The sequence below is a fragment of the Odocoileus virginianus genome, chromosome 23 (assembly GCF_023699985.2).
Source record: "Odocoileus virginianus isolate 20LAN1187 ecotype Illinois chromosome 23, Ovbor_1.2, whole genome shotgun sequence".
NCBI classification, from domain to species: Eukaryota; Metazoa; Chordata; class Mammalia; order Artiodactyla; family Cervidae; genus Odocoileus; species Odocoileus virginianus.
In genome coordinates, this window is record NC_069696.1 from 1265729 (window position 1) to 1288695 (window position 22967).

The 22967-nt window shown below is 46.7% G+C and overlaps 1 protein-coding gene across 3 annotated transcripts in view; it reads left to right on the plus strand.

Annotated features, from left to right (window-relative positions):
* Window positions 1-11425: 11425 nt before the first annotated feature.
* VWF (von Willebrand factor) overlaps window positions 11426-22967 on the plus strand; it is a 126192-nt gene continuing 114650 nt past the window's right edge. Inside the window, exons 1-7 of one of the 3 annotated variants that reach the window (XM_070453136.1) lie at window positions 11426-11620; window positions 12200-12377; window positions 13175-13229; window positions 14716-14880; window positions 20636-20738; window positions 21013-21221; window positions 22051-22172. In XM_070453136.1, coding sequence (XP_070309237.1) covers window positions 12285-12377; window positions 13175-13229; window positions 14716-14880; window positions 20636-20738; window positions 21013-21221; window positions 22051-22172 — 747 coding nt within the window. In that variant the 5' untranslated portion in view covers window positions 11426-11620; window positions 12200-12284. The remainder of the gene's footprint in view (window positions 11621-12199; window positions 12378-13174; window positions 13230-14715; window positions 14881-20635; window positions 20739-21012; window positions 21222-22050; window positions 22173-22967) is intronic. The other 2 variants (XM_070453135.1, XM_070453137.1) reach the window with 2 other exon arrangements.

Here is a 22967-nt window from a genome sequence, read left to right on the forward strand (position 1 = left end):
GAAAAACATCCAAAATAGTTACACTTGTAGGAGAAAAAACACAAACTTTGCATTAGAGAGATATGGGCTCAGAACTGGCTACAGTGGGGTGGTCCTATGCAAGTTAGTTAGCCCATTTGAGCCTCAGCATTCTTGTCTCTGGGATGAATGGTTGTTAGGAGGTGTAGTGGGTTGAATCGTGCCCCCTCCTCCAAACATATATCCACATTCTCACCCCCAGGACCTGTGGGTGTGATCTTATTTGGAAAAAAGGTCCTTTCAGATATACTCAAGGAAATCAAGATGAGAGTGCTTTAGATTACCTATGTAGGCTCTTGTGACGTGTCCTTTTAAGAAACACAGAGGGGAGACCCAGAGTGAGAAGGAGAGACCATATGAAGACAGAGGCAGAGACTGGAGCGATGTAGCCACAAGCCAAGAAAGGTCTGGAGCCTCTGGAAGCCGGAAGAGACAGGAAACTCCTTCTCTGTCTTAGAACCATTGGAGGAGCTGGGCCTTATTGTCATCTTTTTTTTTTTTTTTTCTGGCCACTTCGCAGCATGTGGGATCTTAGTTCCCCAACCAGGGTTCAAACCCTCACTCCCCGTATTGGAAGCACTGTGTCCTAACCACTGCACTGCCAGGGAAGTCCCCCACTGTCATCTTGATTTCAGATTCCTACAGAACTTTGAGCGAATACATTTCTGGAGTTTGAAGCCACTGTGTTTGTAATAACTTGTTACAGGAGCACCAGGAAACTCTATAGGAGGCCTGAGTAACAGAATGCATAGAAAGCATGCTTTTGTTCAGTTGCTAAGTCATGTCCAACTCACCCCATGGACTGCAGCCTGCCAGACTTCCCTGTCCTTCACTATCTCCTGGAATTTGCTCACACTTATATCCACTGAGTCTGTGATGCTATCCTACCATCTCATCTTCTGCCGCCCTCTTCTCTTGCCCTCAATTTTTCCCAGCGTCAACGTCTTTTTCAATGACTCGGCTCTTCACGGGAAGGGTAATTAGCAGAAGGGAGGAGAGGGGCGAGAGAGAGGGCCCTCTGGTTGGTGGAGTCCTGTGAGTGAGCAGAGGAGGTGTTGGGGGAGGGAGACCAGTGGATCGTGAGTGGTGTGCACAGTGGGGTCGGGTGGTGATGTGCGTGGGGGCCCAGGAGGCAGTTAAGTGTGTTGGTCATGAGGCCAAGAAGGAGGAAGATCCATAGAAAAACAAGTGGTGGGGTCTCCGGGCCCACCCTGCTGCCTTGCTCCACTGGCTAACACGGTTTTCGTGTTCTTGTTGGAGTTAAAGCAGTGGTCCGGGGAGCCAGTGGCTGCCAGACCCAGAGGTCCTGCCAACAGGCCCCAGAAGTTGCTGGACTGCTTGCCTTTATTCACTGATTTTTGGCCAGTTGGTGAGGCATATGGGATCTTAGTTCCCTGACCAAGGATGGAACCCACATTCCCTGTATTGGAAGCACAGAGCCTTAACCACTGGACTTCTGGGGAAGTCCTTGGACTACTGGTCTTTAAAGGAGTCTTGTGGCCTTGTGAAGGAAGGAGCAGCGAGAGGGGTGGACTTCAAGATTTGAGGTCAGTGTTTTCTGAGCCCTCCATAATCTTCCTGGATTCTTGGGTCACCTTGATTGTGAAGAAGGTTAGATTTTATCTGACTTAAAGAAATTAAAGGGATGTGATGCATCTTGCCAACCCAAGTTTGTGGGTAAGGTTCACATTCCACACGGCAGATTTGAAGGTGAATATTTAAAATGTTTGTAATGTTTTTTGGAGGCTATGCAAGATACTGGATAGCCCAGAAAGAGGAAGATACTGGAGACAGTATTGCCTCCGAGAGGAGAATTAGGAAGTTGGTAGGGTGACCGACTGTCCCAGTTTGCTGAGAACTGTCCCAGTTTTAGTAATGAAATTCCATGTCCCCGGAGTCCCTCTGTTCAGGGCAAACTGGGACAGTTGGTCACTCACTTGGAAGGGAGATTTGACTTTTCACTGTGTTTCCTTTCAAACACTGTGTTTTTTTTGCTGCACTGGGTGGCATGTGGAACTTACCCTGCCAGGAATTGAACTAATGCCCCTGTAGTGGAAGCATGGAATCTTAACCCCTGGACCACCAGGGAAGTCCTCAAACACTTTGTGCTTGTACTGTTACTCTGCACCTGTGACAGCTAACACTCCCCTGTTCCCAGAACATCAAACAATCCCCCAAACTCTTGTAACATAAAAAGTCACCATAATATGTAAATCCATGGCTAATTCATTTCAGTGTATGACAAAAACTACTGTAATGATGTAAAGTAATTAGCCTCCAACTAATAAAAATAAATGGAAAAAAAAAGTCACCATAATAAACAAAGGTAAATGAAGAACTGAGAAAAAAGTTTACATATTAATGTGAGGAAAAAAAATTATTCTAATTTCTGAAGAGCTTTTACAAATCAATAGGAAAAGAGAAACATCTCTGTTGAAAATGAGCTAAAGACACTAGCCAGAAATTCACAAAAGAAGAAACACAAATGGGCAATGTTAGAAAACATCCCCCAATAATTAAAGGGATGAATATTCAAGAATAATCTTTCCAGTTTTTGCCAGTTACATTACCAAATAATAATAAAAAAAAATAATTGTCTTAGCTCAGGCTGTTGTAACAAAGTATCATAGACTGTATGGCTTAAACAACAGACATTTATTTTGATGGTCTGGAGGCTGGAAGTCCAAGATCAAGGCGCTGGCAGACTCAGTTCTTGGTGAGGGCCTGCTTGCTGGCTTGTGGATGTCTGCCTTCTCCCTGTGTCCTCACTTGACAGATACAGAACTCTTACCCTTCTTACAAAGGCACTAATTCCATCATGGGGGCCCATCCTTACAACCTCATCTAACCCCGATTAACCTTGAAAGGTCTCTACTCCTTGTACCATTGCATTGGGAGTTAGGGCTTCAACAAAGAATTTGGGGACGATACAAGCTTTCAGTCTGTAACTAGTAAAATGCCATGGAAGGGTGAATTGATATAATTCTTGGCAGGATGTATGTAAGTCTTAACAAGTTTTTTTGACTTCAACCTAGTGATTTCTTTCACATCTTGGCATTTGTTTTAAGGCAATAGAACTTGTATGTGAAAATGGGTATGTAAGGATGCTGGTCCTCTGCTGTTTGTGACAGCAAAGCCAACATGCCAAGGTCACTGGCTTCTGGGCTTTGTCTTGTAAGGGAAAATATCAACTGTCCCCAAAACTAGAGCGGCTAATGTAAAGATATTCATCTGCTTTTAAAATTTATGTTTTATTGAAGTATAGTTGAATTACAATGCTATATTCACTACCGCTGTACAACAAAGTGATAAATTCTTTTCCATTATGGTTTATCATAAGATATTGAGTATAGTTCCTTGTGGTATACAGTAGGACCTTGTTTATCTATTCTGTTTATCAGTTTGCATCTGCTAATCCCAAATTCCCAATCCAGCCTCCCACCTTCCACCTCCGCGGCAACCACAAGTCTATTCTCTATGTCCCTGATTCTGTTTGTTTCACACATATGTCCATTTATGTCATAGTTTACACACCACATGTAAATGTTATCATAGGGCATTTGTCTCTTCCTGACTTATTTCTCTCAGTATGATAATCTCTAGTTGCATCCATGTTGCTGTAAATGCCATTATTTTGTTCTTTTCTATGACTGAGTAGTATTCTATTATATATATGTACCACATCTTCCTTATCCATTCATATGTTGATGGAAATTCAGGTTGCTGCCATTTCTCAGGATGTGCCAGCCATCTTAATGTGTTTTCATACTTGTCTCATATTTTCAAAATTATTAAGCAAATAAAACACACACAGAGAGGTATAGCCCATCATGTACCACTCTCTGGATCCCATCTTCTGTCTTCCTCCGTAAAGGTGGTCACTACCATGAATTTAGTGGTTTTCCACCACACATGTTGACTTTTCCTGCAATTAAATATATTTATAGGCAATAATATACTGTTTTGGGGCTTCCCTTGTGGCTCAGATGGTAAAGAATCTGCCTGCAGGGCAAGAGACCTGGGTTTGATCCCTGGGTGGAAAAGATCCCCTGGAGAAGGGAATGATAACACACTCCAGCATTTATGCCTGGAGAATCCCATGGATAGAGGAGCCTGGTGGGCTACAGTCCATGGGATTGTGAAGAGTCAGTATGACCGACTGACTACACTTTCCTACTGAATTATTTTCCATGGTCTTTATTTCGCTTTATAGAAATGCTATTGAGCTGCAGAAATGCTCTAACACTTGCTTTTATTTTCTGCTCAGCATTATTTTGGGGATTTATTCTTGTTGGTAGATGTAGCCTTGATTATTTTTGACTGTTGTTTAGTATAAATGTACTATCATTTATTCATTCATACTGTTGAAGTATATTTAGTTGTTTACATACTTGTGCACTACATTCATTGCTGCAGTGAACACTCTGTGCAAGTTGCTTTGTGCATGTAGGTGAAAGTTTCTCCAGGGGATATGCCTAAGAGCGCGTGTGCTGGGCCACGGGAAGAGCATCGTTAATAGCTGTTTCCATATTTTCCTCCAAAGTGATATACCACTTGTCCAAAAGAGAGCAAATAGTTACAGTAGCCCCACATCCTGGCCAATCTGATGAGAAGATAACTATGTGGTTTTATTTTGGATTTCCCTGGTGACCAGTGGGGTTGAGTGATTTTTCATATGTTTACTGGCCAAAGGGTTTTTTTTTTTCCTTTTCTGTGAATTGCTGTTCAGTATCTCTTATCTGTTGCTACTGGTCAGTTTGTCCATACCTTACATTTAAAAAAAATTAAGATATTAATATAATTTAAAAAGCAGAAAGAAAGGGAATTCCCTGGCAATACAGTAGTTAGGATTCAGTGCTCTTACTGCCGGAGCCTGAGTTCAATCCTTGATAAACGAACTAAGAGCCCACCAAGCTTCACAATGGGTGCCCTGCCCCAAAGGATATAATTGCCATGTAACATTGTATTGGTTTCAGGTGTACAATATATGATTTGACATTTGTATATATCATGAAATGATCACCTCGGTCTTGTTAACACGTTAACATCTATCACCACTTTTTATCTTGTGATGAGAACTTTTAAGATCCAGTCTCTTAACAATTTTCAAATAAATAAGCAATACAGTATTATTAACTGTAGTCTTTCAGTGTCATATCTTTTTTCCTTTTCATACCATTCATGGGGTTCTCAAGGCAAGAATACTGAAGTGGTTTGCCATTCCCTTCTCCAGTGGACCACATTTTGTCAGAATTCTCCACTCTGACCCATCAGTCTTGGGTGGCCCTACACGGCATGGCTCATAGATGCATTGAGTTAGACATGTTAGACACAACTGAGTGACTGAACTGAACTGAACTGTAGTCACCATGTTGTACAACGCATCTCATGATTTTTGTATTTTATAGCTGGAAGTCCGTATTTTTTGATTCCCTTCACTCCTTTCCCATGTTGCCTATGCCCTACCCCCTGCCTCTGACAACCATCAATCTCTTCTCAGTTTCTATGAGCTGAGTTTCTTGTTTTGTTGTTTGTGTTTTAGATTTCACATATAAATGAGATAATTTGGTATCTGTCTTTCTCTGATTTCATTCATGCTGTTGCAAATGGCAAGATTGCCTTCTTTTTATGGCTGAATAATATTCCATTGTATAAATACCACATTTTGTATGTCCATTCATACATCCATGTATACATGGATTGTTTCCGTATTGTGGCTATTGTCAATGATGCTGTAATGAAACTGAGTCTGTGGATATTTCTCTGAAATAGTTATTTCATTTCTTTCAGATATATATAGGGAATTGGGATGGCTGGCTCATACGGTAGTTCTATTTTAATCTTTTTGAGGAATTTCCATACTGTTTCCCATGGTGGCTATATCGGTTTATAGTCCTACTAACAGTGCACAAGATCCCTTTTCTCCACTGCCTCATCAGCACTTACTATTTTCTATTTTTTTGATGATAGCTATTATGAATTTCTTATTGACAGTCTAATATTCCAAATTGTCTCAACTGTTCTTAATCTTTGCTCTCCATAAGGATTTTGTATCAGCTTGTCTAATTTCATGAAAAACCATGTTAAGTTTTGATTGGAATTGTGTTTAATTTATATACTAACTTGAAGATAGTCAGTATCTTTACAATACTGTGATTTAAGTAAGTATGAACACAGTGTATCCCCCTGTTGGATTTTCTCCTATGTCTTGCAACAAAATTTATAATTTTCTACATAATAGTTTGTGCAGATTTTAGTGTATGTATTCTTAAGGGCCTTATAGTATTTGTTGTTTTACTAATAGGGTCACTTTAAAGATTACATTTTATAGTTATAGAAACATTATAGGTTTTAAAGATTTTTTGTTGTTTTTCAGTCGCTCAGTCATGTCCGACTCTTTGCAACCCCATGGACTGCAACCTGCCAGGCTTCCCTGCCTTTCACCGTCTCCCGGACTTTGCTCAAACTCATGTCCGTTGAGTTGGTGATACCATCCAACCATCTCATCCTCAGTTGTCCCCCTTTCCTCGGGCCTTCAATCTTTCCCAGCATCAGGGTCTTTCCCAATGAGTCAGCTCTTTGCATCAGGTGGCCAAAGTATTGGAGCTTCAGCTTCAGCATCAGTCCTTCCAATGAATATTCAGGACTGATTTCCTTGACAATTGACTGGTTTGATCTCCTTACAGTCCAAGGGACTCTCAAAAGTCTTTTCCAACACCACAGTTCAAAAGCATCAGTTCTTCGGCGCTCAACCTTCTTTATCCAACTGTCACATCTGTACCTTATTTTAGTAAACTTTTGAACTCTGATAAAATTCTCTTACGTAGAAGAATTTTCTATGTACACAGCCATATCTTTAAATAATAACTATTTCATTTTTTCTTTTTGAAGCCATGTGCCTTATATTTTCTTTTCTTTCTTTTTTTCTGTACCAACCTGGACACCTGTTCCAGGTTTGGCTAGCAGTGATGTTATTGAGTATTTTTGGCTTGTTCCGATTTTTAAAGGGAAAGTGGCTCATATTTTATCATAACTGTGAGGTTTGCTCTAATACTCAGGACAAGGATACTCCCTTTTTTTTTGTAGGTTACAAAGATTTTTGTGTGCTTGTTTTCCTAAGAGGATTTTTTAATTTTTACCCAAAGCTTTTTCTGCGTTGCCTTATAATTCAATAATTTTTTCTTCATACATTTTGAGCAAATATTATGAAGTGAACATAATTATAGCTTCTTGGTACATCCATCTTTGTGTCATCTTTGTATCCTCTGTCTCTAATAATGACTTTTTTCTTTTTTTCCGCTCAGTTGTGTCCGACTCTTTGCAGCCCCATGGACTGCAGCCTACCACGCTCATCCGTCCGTGGGATTTTCCAGGCAATAGTACTGGAGTGGGTTGCCATTTCCTTCTCCAGACTTTTTTCTTAAGGTATGTTTTGTCTGATAGTAGTATCATCAACTTTCTGTTGGTTACCATTTGAATTTTCCTTTTTGTTTTCTTGCAGTCTTTGTGTTTCAGGCTTAGCTCTTGAACATTGCTAGATATGTATCATTATCTGTTTCATTTAACTGTTGATGACCAATGTCTGGATTTTTGATGTCTTATTTTATGCTGTCTGTTCTGCTGTTTCTATGTTTTCTCCTGAGTTGGTCTAGTTGTCTTTATTTCCAGTTCCCCTCTCCCATGTTGGTTTGGAAAATGTACATTCAATTCTATTCTTTTAGCATCCTCTCTTAAAATTTGTGCATTCTAGCCTCCACAAAGTCTACAGTTATCACCTCTTTCTTCTGAGCAATACAAGGACCTTTCTACACTTTCACTCCCATCACCCACTTCCCCACTTAGGTGCTATTACTGTCTGGTGTTTCGGTTCCCTCTTACTTTTGAACTCTCCAGTTTATCACTATTATTGTTATCGTTTTATGCAATCACTGCCTGCTCCTATTACTCCCATATTGACCAATTGTGTTTCATAAAATTTTACTTATTTACTTATTTCTGGTTGTGTTGGGTCTTTGCTGCTGCATGCAGGCTTTCTCTAGTTGCGGCACGTGGGGGCTATTCTCTAGCTGCAATGCTTGGACCTCTCATTGCGGTGGCTTCTCTTGTTACAGAGCGCGGTCTCGAGGCCCAGGGGCTTCGGTAGGTGTGGCTTAGTTGCGGCACAGGCTTAGCTGTTCTGCGGCATGTGGGATCTTCCTGGACCGAACCCATGATCCCTGCATTGACAGGTGCGTTCTTACCCACTGGGCTACCAGGGAAGTCCTATAGTTTTAAATTTCTTTATCCTTTCGTCTGGTATTTTCTTTGTGGGTTTAGTTTTCTTCTTCCTGAGGTACCTTTTTTAGTAGTTCTTTCAGAAAGGACTGTTAATAATAAACATAATACCATTTTTCTGGAAAAAGAAGTCTTTACTTTCTACCAACTTCCAAATGATAATTTAACAGCCTGGTTAACCTTCTCTCATATCGCCCCAAACTTAACCTTCATGTGCTTCTTCTAGACTCCAGGGTCTGCACCTTCATGCCCTGGAGCCGGAGTATTGGGGAGGTAATGTGCCCCCTGACAATTAAGAACCAGTGGGGGGTATTTTAGAAATATCTTCATTTTCTTGACCCAAGAAAGGGATAGTTCTGAGGTATGTGTCTTACCCTTTGTCCTAGACTTTCCTCAAGGGATCAAGCTCAGTTGCCCATGTGGTAACTGGCTTAATAAACATCTTTTATTGACTTCTCTCCATTTCTCAAGTCCCCACTTGCCTGCCAGTGTTTTCTGCTTTCCCAAATACATTACCTGCACTAAAATTCTCAGGGCCTGCTTTGGGGTGGGGTGGGGTGGGGTGGGGTGGCATTCAAGCCAAGGCACTGCCCTTGGGAATCTACACCGAAGGATATTTTCTCAGCACTTAAGAATCTATTTATTTATTTGGCTGCGCCAATCTTAGTTGCAGCACATGGGATCTAGTTCCCTGGCCAGGGCTCGAACCTTCGCTCCCTGCAATAGGAGCAGGGAGTCTTAGCCAGTGGACCACCAAAGAAGTCCCTTGGCACTTCTCTTTGGGTCTCCTGTCAGTTTTTATCTCCTTATCTCTTTGAACAATTTCTTCCACTTTATCTTTCAGCCAGTTTTTCTTCCAAAATGTCTGGTGTTTGTACTGGGATTTTTTAAATTGACTATTTGCATTTCTAAAAGTCCTTCATCAAGTCTTCCTTCTTTTTTCTCATGGTGTCTTATTTTTCTGTTTTCAGTTCCTGCTTTTTATGATGATTTGAAACACTCTTATTTTTTCCTCTCTCTCTGCTCATTTAATTATCTGAAGTTCTTGGGGATCTAATCCTCCTTTTGATTGTGAAGGCTTCTTCTTGCCCATGATGGACTGTGTTCCCAAGTGTTGTAAAATTTGTGATTTTGAACTCATCCTCTAGAGAGCTGTATCTGTGAGTATTGTACGTGACCTGAGAAAAAGGTTTATCTTTTTAGATACATTTATGTTTGTTTCTACCAAGACTCACATATGTGTCAGTTTCTCAGTTCTGGAGTTCCTGGACCATGTGATCATGTCAGTCTGAACTTGAAATCTGCAGGACTGTGGGCCCATGGCTATAAATTCTATTTTTTTTTCCTGTGTACCCTTTGGAAGGTGGTTCCCTTCCAGGGTTTAGCCATGTGCATGGGTCTTGTTCCAGCTTTCTGCCTGAGCCAGACCCGAAGCCTCATTTCCTGTTCTCATGAGGCTCGGCCTTAAGGTGCCCGGGCTCACTAACCTTGCAGACTTGAGCTGCTTCCTGTGGATTCGAGTCCCTCTTCCTCTTTGATCCTTGGAGGTAGTCATCATCTTCCTCCCAATTTGGCTGTGCATTTAAAGAACATTTGCTGTATCTAACACGACATTTCAAGATGTCTCGTAGGGAGTGGATTTTCAGGTCATCTAGCTAAAAACAAGTTGGAAATGGAAGTCCTTGGGTGCCTTTTCTGCTGTATTGTGCTAATCCTGCCTCTTTGACCATTTCTTCCGTAGGAGCGTTTATCTTCCTCTCCTGGGGTGGTAAAGGGGGTGGTAGGGTGTGAGGTGTGCGTGTGGGAGGGGGAGGTTGCAGACAGAAGGTTTCTCAGACTCTTAGGGCAGGTGCCGTGGCCTGAGAAGCAGTGGGTGGGCTTCCTCACTGAGATGCCTCTTAGGCTACCTGTTACAGAGCCTGGGGTCCCAGCATGAGAGGCCCCATGCTCCGCTGTTTTATTGGCTCCCTCTTCTAGCAAGAATTAATTTAGCAGGTGATTGAAAACTAGGCTCAGGGGAATTGAAGTTTGGGAAGAAGAACTGGTATGTGATGTGTATGTGTATGTATGTGGAGTATGTGTGTATGGAGTGTGTGGTATATATGTAGTATGTGTGTGGGGCGTGTGTGATGTGTATGTGTTGTGTATGTCTGTATGTGGTGCCTGTGTATGTGATGTGTGTGCACAGTGTGTATGTGTGTGGTATGTATGTGCTATATGTAAGTGTATGTGCGGTATGTGTATGGTGTATGGTATGTGTGTGATGTATGTATATGTATGTGTCTGTATGTGGTATATGTGTGTGTGGTATATATATATATAGTGTGTGTATGTGGTGCATATGTGGTGTATATGTTGTGTATGTTTGTGGTGTGTGTGTGTGTGGTGTGCATATGTCGTGTGTATATATATGTACAGTGTGTGTGTATATATGTAGTGTGTATATGTGTGTGTGTATACGTTATGTGTGTGTGGTGTGTATATTGTGCATGTGGTTCATATGGTGTGTATGTGATGTGTGTGTGTAAGGTTACGAAGGAGTCAGGGCACCAGGTGGGTTTGGAAGCATCTTTGGGAAGGACAGCCTCCAACCATCCACCCATCATCTCAGAAAGGCCAGGACCAGTGGCCAGGCCCCTTACCTGTAACGCACCCATTCTCTGTCCGGGACCCAGCCTGGCGGCCCTCATGGGGGCCGGGATCCGATCTCCCACACCTTGAGGGGCAGGAAGCACCAGCTCCCTCCTTACTCTAAACACGGTTGCTCAGCTGGCTTAGGTGGAGGTGTTTCTCCAAACTCCCCTGGAGTCTGGCCCTGGAGACCGGATCCAGAAGCTCTGTTGCTCTGGCCTGGGTTCCTCCTCAGCCTGGGGCAGCCTGCCTGGGACAGCCAGCCTCCCTAGTCCTCCGGTTTGTGGGGCGCTGCCTATGGAAGGATCAGGGCCTGTGTGGGGGCCCTGGAGGGCCAGGAGGCTCATTGGGGCAGAGGCTAAGAGGCGTCCCACCAAACTGTTCAAAGCCTTATCGCCTTGGAGGTGTTTCTAGTACCATTTCCGTCCATTGTTTCCTCTGGGTCATTAGGAGGAGGCCTGTCTCCTGTTGTGGCTGCTCACAGCTACTGTGGTGGGAAAAGGGGGGGTGTGACCGCAGACGTCACGATTTGGGCTTTATCTCCCCTCGCCACAGGGCATCCGCGGCCTGGGGATCACTCACCAGCAAGGCAGTCCAAAGCCGCAGAAGTTCCTGGAGAGCATGGCCTAGGGCTGGCGGCAGGACTGTGGAGGCTGAGCTTCCTTGGAGACACCTGCACCCCCTTCCGCAGGGGAAGGTACGGGCTTTGGGAGGAGGGCTGGCTCACTGTGGAAGGAGATGCAGGACTGACCCCCCAACCCCCGCCCTGGGGACCTGGGGTTCTCCTTCCGGGGACTAGTGTGCAGGGGTGATTCACAGCCAAGGACCCTCCTAATGCCGTCTTCTCCACCTGCCTCTGGGGGTTCTGTGGCTGCTTCTGCTCCTGTCTGGGCTTTACTGCCTGGGCTTGACCAGACAGGAAGAGACAAGCCCTTCCCTCGCCCCTGGGTACCTTCCAGAAGCAGCCTGATGTACCTGTGTGTATGGCTGAGACCAAGGCTTGGCCATATGGGACATCAGAGTGTTCCTTCCCCAGAAGAGTTATATATGGATGGGTTTAGGTCTCCTTTGTTTGGTCAGATGGGACAGTGGGTGGGAAAGGACACCCCCCACCCCCGCCACCCCCTGCCCAGGGAATGTCAGATGACAGAAAAGTGTTCGTCGCTCAGTCGTGTCCAACTCTGTGTGACCCCATGGACTGTTGCCTGCCAGGCTTCTCTGTCCACGGGGTTGTCCAGGCAAGAATACCAGAGTGGGTTGCCATTTCCTTCTCCAGGAGATCTTCCTGACTCAGGGATCCAATCCAGGTCTCCTACATTGCAGGCAGACTCCATACCATCTGAGCCATTAGACAAGGCCAAATGAGAGACCCTGCACTTAATTTAGCTGCTTTTCCAGAGGAGACAGCGGTGGCTGGAGCCCTGAGGGACCCAGGGTGTGCTCAGCCAGCCAAGGTCAGTGGTCCCTTTCTTGGAGAGGGGGAGTCACACCTCTGGGAACCTTGCCCGCCACCCAGGGCTGCTGGACTCCTGTCCACTTACCAGATCAACTCAGCAGATTTTTCCTAAACACCTCCTGGGTGCTGGGCGTTGTGCCAGGTGCTGGGGTCGGGATGAGAGAGGGAGTTCGTGTACCTTGTGGATTGCCTACGTGTGTGCTAAGGCACTTCAGTCATATCCTCTTCTCCAGTTTGCTGCCAAGTGTGGAAGGATGAGGAGGAGGGAATGAGCTGCTCCCTGCTCTGAGCTGCTGAAGGATCAGGGAATGATGGGGGTCAGGCTGGCGGGGGGCAAGGGGAGGGCAAGGCAGACCTTTCCTCTCCGTGTGCCACAGGGACCCCTGTTTGGTGAAGGATGTCTGGGGTCCTGACCCAGTGATTAATACTCTTGGGCCTGCTTTTTTGGGGGGGGACCAGCAGTCCATGTTTAGGTCCTTCCCAATGGCTCAGCGGTAAAGAATCCACCTGTAGTACAGGAGATGTGGGTTCGATCCCTGGGTGGGGAAGATCCCCTGGAGGAGGAAATGGCTATCCACTCCAGTATTCTTGCCTGGAGAATTCCATGGACAGAGGAAGCTGGCAAGCTAGTCCATGGGGTCCCAAAGAGTTGGACACGACTGTAGCAACTGAGCACAGTCTATGTTTAAGCGGGAAATGAGGGTCATTATTTTCTCTTGCTTAAAAAATTCTCCCCACTTCACATGTGGCCAGTAGCACTGACAGCAGCCACTCACCTCTCCCACTTTTCCGCAGATGTTTCCCACCAGGCTTGCAAGGCTGCTGCTTGCTGTGGCCCTCACTTTGCCAGGTAGGTCCCATGGTGCTGCCTCGGGCCATTGGGAACCACCCCCTGCCAGGGATCAGCAGGTGTGTCTGGAGCACACCTGTGTGTCCAGCCCTATGTTCGGCTCCTGTTGGGTCTGTGGAGTCACTGGGCGCCTGGTTAATTTCTCTTATGAAAGTTCTGCGGAGCCCACTGCCCCTGATGTGTGTTTCTCAAGTAGTTGGTGCTTGCACATATCTTCTCTGATTGGGGAATTAAGAAGGACCAGGGACACACAGAACAGTCCTTTAGGATGGGGATGGAGGATGGGGAAAAGAAACCCAAGACTTGGGTAGATTATTAGTTTTTGAGTGGATGGTGGGGCTCATTTATTTGTGCAGCTGTACATCCCATAGTAGCGATGAAGAGACAGAGGATCAGAGAGGAAATGACTGCTCTAAAGTCACACAGAACCAAGATCAGAGGTCAGTTCTCCTGGGTCTCAGGCCAGCTCTCCTCCACTGTAGACACTGCCTTTCTTCCCTCACTGAGATGCTGAGTCTATAAATGGCAAAAGGAACCCTTTCCTGATCCTGGTCTCACCCCCGTCTCCACTTAGATAACAGGATCAGCAGCATCCAACCCGCTGCTCACAGGGGCACATGTACTTTTGTCACTCTGCATCTTCCTGTTAACTGTAACCCTAACCCTAGTAGGAGGGTCCTGGGCCAGAGGATGCAGAAAACTTGGAGATTGACTGCTGTGATTTCCTACCTGCCGACACATACACATACGCACATACACTGTGAGGTGAAGTTGGCAAGTGTCAGCATATGATCTTGCAGGGGTTAGCATTTCATAGGTTCTATGGGTCAGGCACACTGATCTATTGATCTACTTAGAATTTAATATATTCAAGATATACCAGTAGATTAAAGGACACTCATTACAATCTATTTACACATCAGAAAACTGGAAAATGTTAGAACCCATACCAAATTCATTTCAATACAAGGTACAATACAGCCCACAAAAGTCATGTTTTGGAAGTAGGGCATGGTAAATTCTTTATAATATATTGAGAAATAAACAGGTTATAAGTTGTTTGCTCAGTCAGTTTGCTGACAAATTTGCAAAAAAACCGCTGTAATTGTTTATACACAGTAAAATGGAAAGAAAAGGCAAACACTTTGCCTAAAATGTCAACTCTAGTTACTGCTGAATGTTGGTTGCAGATGATTTTAACTTCCTTTTTTATTCTTCTTCAATATTTTCCAAATTTTCTCTAAAGAGCATGCAGTATATATTTCAAATTGTCTGTCAAAGAATCAATTTCCCGAAAAGCAGTTCTTCCACTATTGGGGAGTCCTGGGTAATTCTTGGGGGCTGAAAGCAACAGTTTTAGTGTCGTTTAAGATGGAAAGTCCTTCCCCGTAGCCTGATTTCTGACGGCTGCAGCCTCATTTCTCCTGGGCTGCGGTGGTTTGAGCTGTTGGTACCTGCTTTACTCACATGTGGCCTTCCCCTCCAGGGGCCCTTTGTGGAGAAGGGGCTCTGGGCAAGTCATCGATGGCCCGGTGCAGCCTCTTCGGAACTGACTTCATCAATACCTTTGATGAGAGCATGTACAGCTTTGCAGGAGGCTGCAGTTACCTCCTGGCAGGGGACTGCAAGACACACGCCTTCTCAATCGTAGGTGAGTCCTTGCCCTGATGGGAGGAATTCAGAGTGAGGGGGTGGGCAGCAGTGGGGGCAGCCTAGCTCAGTCTTGGCAGGTGGGGGCTGTCAGGTTGGGGGTTGAGGCTTCCCATTTTTTTTTTTTTTTTTTGAGGCTTCCCATTCTTATGATAGTGCCGAGCCAAGATCATGGTGGGGAATGACCTCTCCATGACGTAGGGATTCCCTTGACGTCTCCCTGGGTCTCTTCCTGTGGGAGCCTTGTGGATAGAGAGAGTCTTCCTGCTTCTCCAGTGTTTGGGTCCATTGCTCTGGGTCCAGGCAATGCTCTGGAAGCCCTGAAGCATCAAGAGAAATGATGACCCAGAAAGTGGTTTGTAACAGCCCAAGCCTGTAGAAAAGGGAAGGAAGGTTGCCTGTTCCTGCTGGAGGTCAGAGTATCAGCTGATGTGGAACATCTCCTGTGTTCCTGGCAAAGGGCTGGTACTGTGCCCGTGTTATCTCTGCTCCCCCGAGGCAGGTCTGAGAGTGGGGGGCAGGCAGTCACTCCAGTTTCACATGTGATGAGTTGAAGCCCAAGGAGGTCGATGATCCTCCCAAGGGCTGACAGGTAAGAAAGGAAGAGCTGGATTTTGATCCTGGGCATGTCAGGAAGAAGGACCTTGCTCCTGTATTAAGGAGAGAGGGCACTGTCCAGGGCTGGGAGTGGGGCTGGAGGCAGCGATGGAACATTGCAGTTTGGTGAGCTTCACACTCTAACAGTTCACAAGATGTGTGTGGTAGTGAGAGCGATCATGTGAAACCCAGCAAAGGTGAAGTCCTTAGCCATGGCGAGGTGGGACAGGTAGAAGGGGAAATGGCAATAGACAGACCCACACTGTCACAGCAAAATTTTTGTGGCAATTGTTATAAGGACAGTGAGGGAGACCCCCTTGGACTGCAAGGAGATCAAACAAATCAATCCTAAAGGAAATCAACCCTGAATATTCATTGGGAGGACTGATGCTGAAGCTGAACTCCAATACTTTGACCACCTGATGCCAAGAGCCAACTCATTCGAAAAGACCCTGATGCTGAGAAAGATTGAGGGAAGGAGAAGAAAAGGCTGATAGAGGATGAGATGGTTGGATGGCATCACCGAGTCAATGGACACGAGTTTGAGCAAGCTCTGGGGGACAGTGCAGGGTGGGAAAGCCTGGCGTGCTGTAGTCCACGGGCTCACAAAGAATCGGACACGACTTAGTGACAGAGAAACAGCAACACAGATTCTAGTTCCCCGACCAGGGATTGAAGCTTCACGCCCTGCAGTGGAAGTGCAGAGTTCCAGCCACTGGACCATCAGGGTTGCCCCCTGGGTTCTCCTGCTTCTCTGGCTGCCCCCTTCTGGCCCCGCCTCTGCTGGAAAACCTTTCCCAGTGTGGCTTCAGTGGTCTGAACGTCAAACGCCATTTTCCCTACTGCTCCGTGAATCTCTCAAGGGCAAGGACCGTGCCACACTCATCTTTGTTTCCTTAGCTCCCTGCGGTCTTTGTCAACACCAAAGGGGGCGTTGCACAAAGCGTGGTTCTCTATTGTATACAAGAGCAGGTTTCGTGAACAGCAAGGCGTGCAAGGCCTTGGGGAGGGGGTTTGCTTGGGTAGACAGGATAAGGAAGGTGCCCCGTGTAGTGGGGACAGCAGGAATAAAGGCGAGAGTCTGAAAGGGGTAAATTTGGTGCCATGCACCCCAGCTGGGGGGGATCAGTGTGGTGGGAGCTGTGGGCCCCATCAGGCTCACCTGGAGGCTGGTTAAAACATGTCACTGGGGTCCCCCAGCCTTGGTCCAGGGTGTCTATGCCACTGGATTCAGAGTGTGGCATGAGATATTCTCCTCTAGCAAGTTCCCGGCTGCTCCTGGGGGGTTGGGCCCAACTTTGAGAAGCACAGGCCTGGAGAGGAGGGGGTGAAAGATGGGGTGGTGGGGGGAGCTGATGGGGCTGGAACTTGCTGTCTGATGGCGGAGTTTGTTTCTCGATTCAGCAGGCAATGAGGAGCTAGTGCAGAGCCTCCACAGGGAGGGTCGGGAGGAAATCGGTTCTTAGCCAAGATGGTCCTGGGGGAGAGAGGCAGGAAGCAGGGTGGCCTTGGCCATGGTCACCAGGCAGTCGGTGAGAAGGACTGGAGGCGTCCCTAGGGCATGATGAATTGAGGAAGTCATCCTGGACTCTGAACTCTGGGCACCTACCTTGGTTCAGAGGCAGCAGCAGAGAGAAAAGCACCCAGTCACCTTCCCCAGGAAGCTGAGGGCCCAGGTCCTTCCCCCTCAAGTGGTCCCAGTGTTTATCTCAGTGGATTTCTCCACCTTGAAAGTCACGGTGCACTTATTTTGTTTTCAAGTGTCCACATGTGAGATTGTACAGCTTTTGTCTCTCTCCATCTGCCATAGTTCACTTGTACCATGCCCTTGAATTCCACCCACATTATCGTAAACTCACTGTGAGCACTTGGGGGCCCGCCTCTCAAGGTCAAGGTAACGCTGACCTCCCCTCTGTACATCTATGCGGGGTGGTGTCAGAAGTCTGGCCTCTCTGGCCGTCCTTCTTTGGGTTTCAGGGGCCAGGAGGAATGGACGGGCTGAATTAGGCCTCTCTATGTTCAAAGCATCACCGTGGAATACCCTCTCTGTGTTCTTCTTCTTTTATCAACTTGCTCTTGTCAAGCGTCAGTTTTCTGGCAGGTAACTGGCCTAAGTCAGGCTACGAATCAATCACATTTCAATGTAGATTGGCTTAATTCTCACCCCAAATTGTGCTGCTATTATATAACATTGGAGAAAATGGGCGGCTACTTTGTCTGTTTTGGATGGGGAGGGTGGGTGTTGGCAGGACACGGGTAACCTGAGGAACTGGGCCGGGTAGGGTGGGCTGGCATGGCTGCTCCGGGGAACGGGGGTCACCGGGTCAGGGGAGGGAGCTGGCAGCCGCGGATGCTGCCCTTCAGTCCTGCAGGCTCAGCGGTGCCCTCCCCCATGCCTGGGCTCCATTGTTCTCCAATGACATCCTGTTTCCTCACTTCCAAATCACGAATTCCCATTCCTCTCCTGCGGACCTTGTCCACATCCTGGGCAAAGTGTTTATGTCTGAGCATGCAAGGCCACCTGGTGCAAAGGGGAGGCTCTTTGACCTGGTGCTGGCTCCTGGCCAGCAGGCTCCATTCAGGGACTCAGGTCAAGGCTCCTAGCCAGCCAGCACGGGGACCTGGGAGAGACCTCGGGAGTCCTGGTGGCCCCCACACCGGGACCTGGCTCCCATAGCAGCCCCAAGAGTCACAAACAACCTGCAAGGTTCTGAGTGAGCTCCCAGCCTGAGACTCTTGTCTCTAATCAGGGCGTCGTGGCCAGGTCACTGCTCACTGATCATCACTGTGCAGCTTTTGGCTCATGTCCACCTGCATCAGAGTCACAGAGTGGAGGATGGAGTGTTTGTTAGAGATGCAGATCTGTGAGCCCAGCATTAGGAAGGCAGAGACAGCACTTGGGTTGAACTTGGCTTCCTGGGGTGCTCCTCGCTCACCCAGGGGAGGTCTTGCTCCCTCACTTAGATCCTCAGTCCCTGAGTTCAAGAGGCCAGAAAGGATATGGGGTATAGTGGGAGCTTCCCTGGCTCGCCCCTGAGATGGACACCTTGCCCATCCTCTGGCAGACACAAGAAGTGCAGACCTGTGGGTCTGCAGGGCATGGGAGTGTCCCCTGGCGCTGGGCTCGCTGGCGGTTTCTTCTGGCTCGTCATTCTAATGGCTGCCCATCATCAGGGTCCTTCCCGAGTTCTGCCGGGAGAGTAGGAGACAAATAAGGATCAGGGCTGATGGAGGGTTCTCCTCTGCATTAGTGGTTCACAACCCTGAGCGCTCAGATGCTCCATTAAGAAATTTGTGTGACAAAGGGAGGTTTGGACTTGGAGTCAGAAAGCCTGATGCAGTTAGTGGTGTCAACTAGTAGTTCTCAACCTGGGTGATTTTCCCCCCAGAGGACATGGAGTCTGGAGGCATTTGGGGTTGTCACAGCTGGGGGTGGATGCTAGTGGCATCTGACGGGCAGAAGCCAGGGATGCTGCTAATGACCTACATGCACGGAGTGGCCCCCACAGCAAAGAAGTATCTGGCCCCCAGTGTCAACAGTGTCGAGGTGGAGAAAACCTGTTGTACACTTGGGCCTCAGTCTCTCCATCTGTAAAAGGGAGTCAGTCTAGGTCAATGTTTTGCAAACTGAGTCAAAAATTATGGGTCATAAAATGTTATCGTCACCAGCATTAAAAAAATTTGAACAGAAAAGAATAGAAGACATCAGAAATTACCAGAGCTCATGGCTCTGGTAAGGATAGGGATGTCATGGGAAATGTGTGTGTGCACACACTGGATCATGAAGTCATTGGTGTTTTTACTCTACTTTCTGGGCAAAAACTTTTTAAAAATTTATTTTCTCAGGCAGTAAAGAATCTGCCTGCAAAGCAGGAGACCCAGATTCGATCCCTGGGTTAAGAAGATCCCCTGGAGAAGGGAATGGCAACCCACTCCAGTATCCTTGCCTGGAGAATGCCATGGACAGAGAAGCCTGGCGGGCTACAGTCCATGGGGTCGCAAATGAGTTGGACAAGACCGAGCGACTAACACTTTCACTTTTTTTGAATTACAATGTTGTGTTTGTTACTGCTGTACAACAAAGTGACTCAGTTATACATGCATACACGTTCTTTTTATATTTTTTTCCATTACGTTTATCATAGGATATTGAATATAGTTTGCCATGCTGTACAGTAGGACCTTGTTGTTTATTCATCCTATATATACTAATGTGCATCTGGGAATCCCAAACTTCCAATCCGACCTTCTCCTACCCCCTTCCCTTGCCAACCACCAGTCTGTTCTCTACGTCCTTGATTATATTCCATAGGTATGTTCATTTGTGTCATATTTTAGATTCCCCGTATAAGTGAGGTCATATGGTATTTGTCTTTCTCTTCCTGACTATTTCACTTAGTATGATAATCTCTAGGTCCGTCCATGTTGAGGCAAGTGGCATTGCATTCGTTTTTATGGCTGAGTAGCAGCAGCAGTGTTCCACTGTGTGTGTGCATCAAGTCTTCTTTACCCATTCCCCTGTTGGTGGACATTTAGGTTATTTCCATGACTTGGTTATTGTGAATAGTGCTGTTGCGAGTATAGGGGTGCATTATCTTTTTGAATTACAGTTTTATCTGGATATATGCCTATGGGTGGCATCACTGGATCATATGGAAACTCTATTTTGAGTTTTTTGAGTAATTGTCATACTATTTTCCACAGCAGTTGCACCAGTTTACAATCCCACCAACAGTGTAGGAGGGTTCCCTTTCTAAGAGATCATTTTAAATAACACATCCCAGAGTTCACGTCACCAATAACTCACATGGTGGCTTTGATTCACTGCTTTGCAATGTATTTGACTCATGCTTAATTTTATCTCTATACTTTGATTGTAAACTCCCAGAAGGAAGGAGCTAGGATTTTACATTTTCCTTTAAAGAAATAGACTATTAGAGAGCTTTGTATACAGAAGGCACTCAGTAAATATTTCCAGATGTGTGGAAAGATGAGTGAGCATATGAGATTTTGGGGGAGATTTCTGTTGCCCATTTGTTAACTCTTTGGGGGGAGTTTCCCACTGAGATAAGATTACAGAGATGATGGTTATAAATAAATGTATTCACTTTTTGGGGTAATAATTGCTACCCAGTTTAAATAATTCTTTTCTTTTTCAGGGGACTTCCAAGATGGTAGAAGAGTGGGTCTCTCTGTGTACCTAGGGGAATTTTTCGACATCCATGTGTTTGTCAACGGTACCGTGCTTCAGGGGGGCCAGCAGTAAGTCGGAGCCCAGAAAGTTCAAATTAGAAGAGGCCCTGAGAATTCCCCTTGTACTCTCCCTCGTTTCTCAGACAAAGGAGTGGGGCCCAGAGAGAGAAAGTACATGTGCCCAGAGGAGGTGAGAAGGGTGGGTGACAGTGGGGAATCCTGACTCTGAGACCAGGCTCTCAGCCTCTGCATGGCAGTCTGAACCCTGCGGAACAGGGTCAGGTTGAAGGGTGGAGGGACTCCCAGAAAATGGTCCCTTCCTGAGCTCCTCCTGTCTCCCCAGCGTCTCCATGCCCTATGCCACCAGAGGGCTGTACCTGGAAACCGAGGCTGGGTACCACAAGCTGTCCAGCGAGGCTTATGGCTTTGTGGCCAGGATCGACGGCAGCGGGAACTTCCAAATCCTGCTGTCGGAAAGACACTTCAACAAGACCTGTGGGCTGTGCGGTGACTTTAACGTCTTCGCCGAAGATGACTTCAGGACTCAAGAAGGTTAGATTTTCTGCAACAGCATTCCCTGAGGGCGTGGGTGTGTTACCCTGCTCACCAACCTACACTAGGACTCCTCCCCTGGCGTTCTACCTTCCCTGAGTCCTCACCTCAATTTATCTCATGAACTTTATCTCTTAGCATTCCACCTCAAGGCCTAGATCTGTCCTCAAATCAGATCTTGGGGATCCTCAGACCTGACTTGGTTCACTTTGAATTCCCCACATGGTAGATGTTTGATAAATGCTGGATGATCTGAACAGGTCCTCCTGAGCCACTGTGATGGAACTTCGCACATGAAATCTATAAAAGGTGGTCCTCTCCACTGTCCAAAAGGCCAGTTTATGTGTACATGTGCATGTGTGTGTGTGCGCATGTATATGTTCATGAAAAATAGGAAGTATGATGATATGGAATATGTGAAAACCACTGCTAATCCTCACTTTTCTTCTGAAAATTTCAATTACCTAAACATTTATGTGGACTTCCCTGGTGGCTCAGAAAAGAATCCTGGTGGTAAAGAACCTACCGACCAATGCAAGAGGCATGGGCTTGATCCCTGGATTGGGAAGATCTGCTGGAGAAGGAAATTGCAACCCACTCCAGTATTCTTGCTTAAAAAATTCCCAAGAGGAGCCTGGTGAGCTACAGTCCATGGGGTCACAAAGAGTCGGACATGACTGAGTGCCCAAATAACATCAAAACCCCTGCCGCAGAGGCCTGTGTTCAAATCTAAACAAAGTTGATTCAGGTGCCTACAGACCCAGAGTTTTCACTCAGCAGTCCCAGGTTTCATGACCACGGCTCCAAACTCCTGAACCTTTCTCCACAGGGACCCTGACCTCGGACCCCTATGCCTTTGCTAACTCCTGGGCCCTGAGCGGTGAGGAGCAGCGGTGCCCACGGGCGTCCCCTCCCAGCAGCTCCTGCAACGTCTCCTCAGAGCTGCAGAAGGTGGGTCACCCAGGCTGGGCGTGATCTGGGTGGTGCGGGGCTTCAGGAGTCAAGAGGCATAGTGAGGTCCCATCCCTGGTCCTCCACCCTGGGGAGGACGGGGTCCGCCTTGGAGGGTCCCTCTTGCCGCTCTGTGTCCTGTGCACCCCTTTCCTCCGGAAAACCAACTGTGGTTCGAGTTGGGCTGACCCTAATCTTTTTAGTAATACTGTTCTGGGCCTGGACCTCTAGAGATGGGCCTGGTCCAATGAGTCGGTACAGCGAGTAACTATACTTTCCCCTTTTACATTCCAAAGTCCCCTCAGCTCCAAATACCCCTATTGTCACCTGCTACCTGTCTGAAATTCTGCTGTGGAAAACCATTTTTAAAAAATATTTATTTTTGGGTGCTCCGGGTCTTCGTTGCTTTGCATGGGCTTTTTCTGGTTGCAGTACATGGCCTATTCATTGTGGTGGCTCCTCTTGCTGCGGAGCATGGGCTCTAGGGTGTGCAGGCTTCAGTAGCTGTGGCTCGCAGGCTTAGTTGCTCCGAGCAGGAATCAAACCCGCGTCCCCCGCATTGGCAGGCCGATTCTTATCCACTGTGCCACCAAGGAAGTCTAGAAAGCCATATGTTTTTAAGAGCCCCATAAGTGGTTGTTATAAAGAACAAGTAGGGGCAAGGCCCTGAAGTCTCACTAGCAATCAGCAGGGAGGGGGTTACTTTCCATTTGGGTGGGGGAGGGGAGAAGCTGGGGGGAGGGGAGAGGCTGCGGGGAGGGGAGGGGCAGGGCCTGCTGCCAGCCTCCAGCTTGG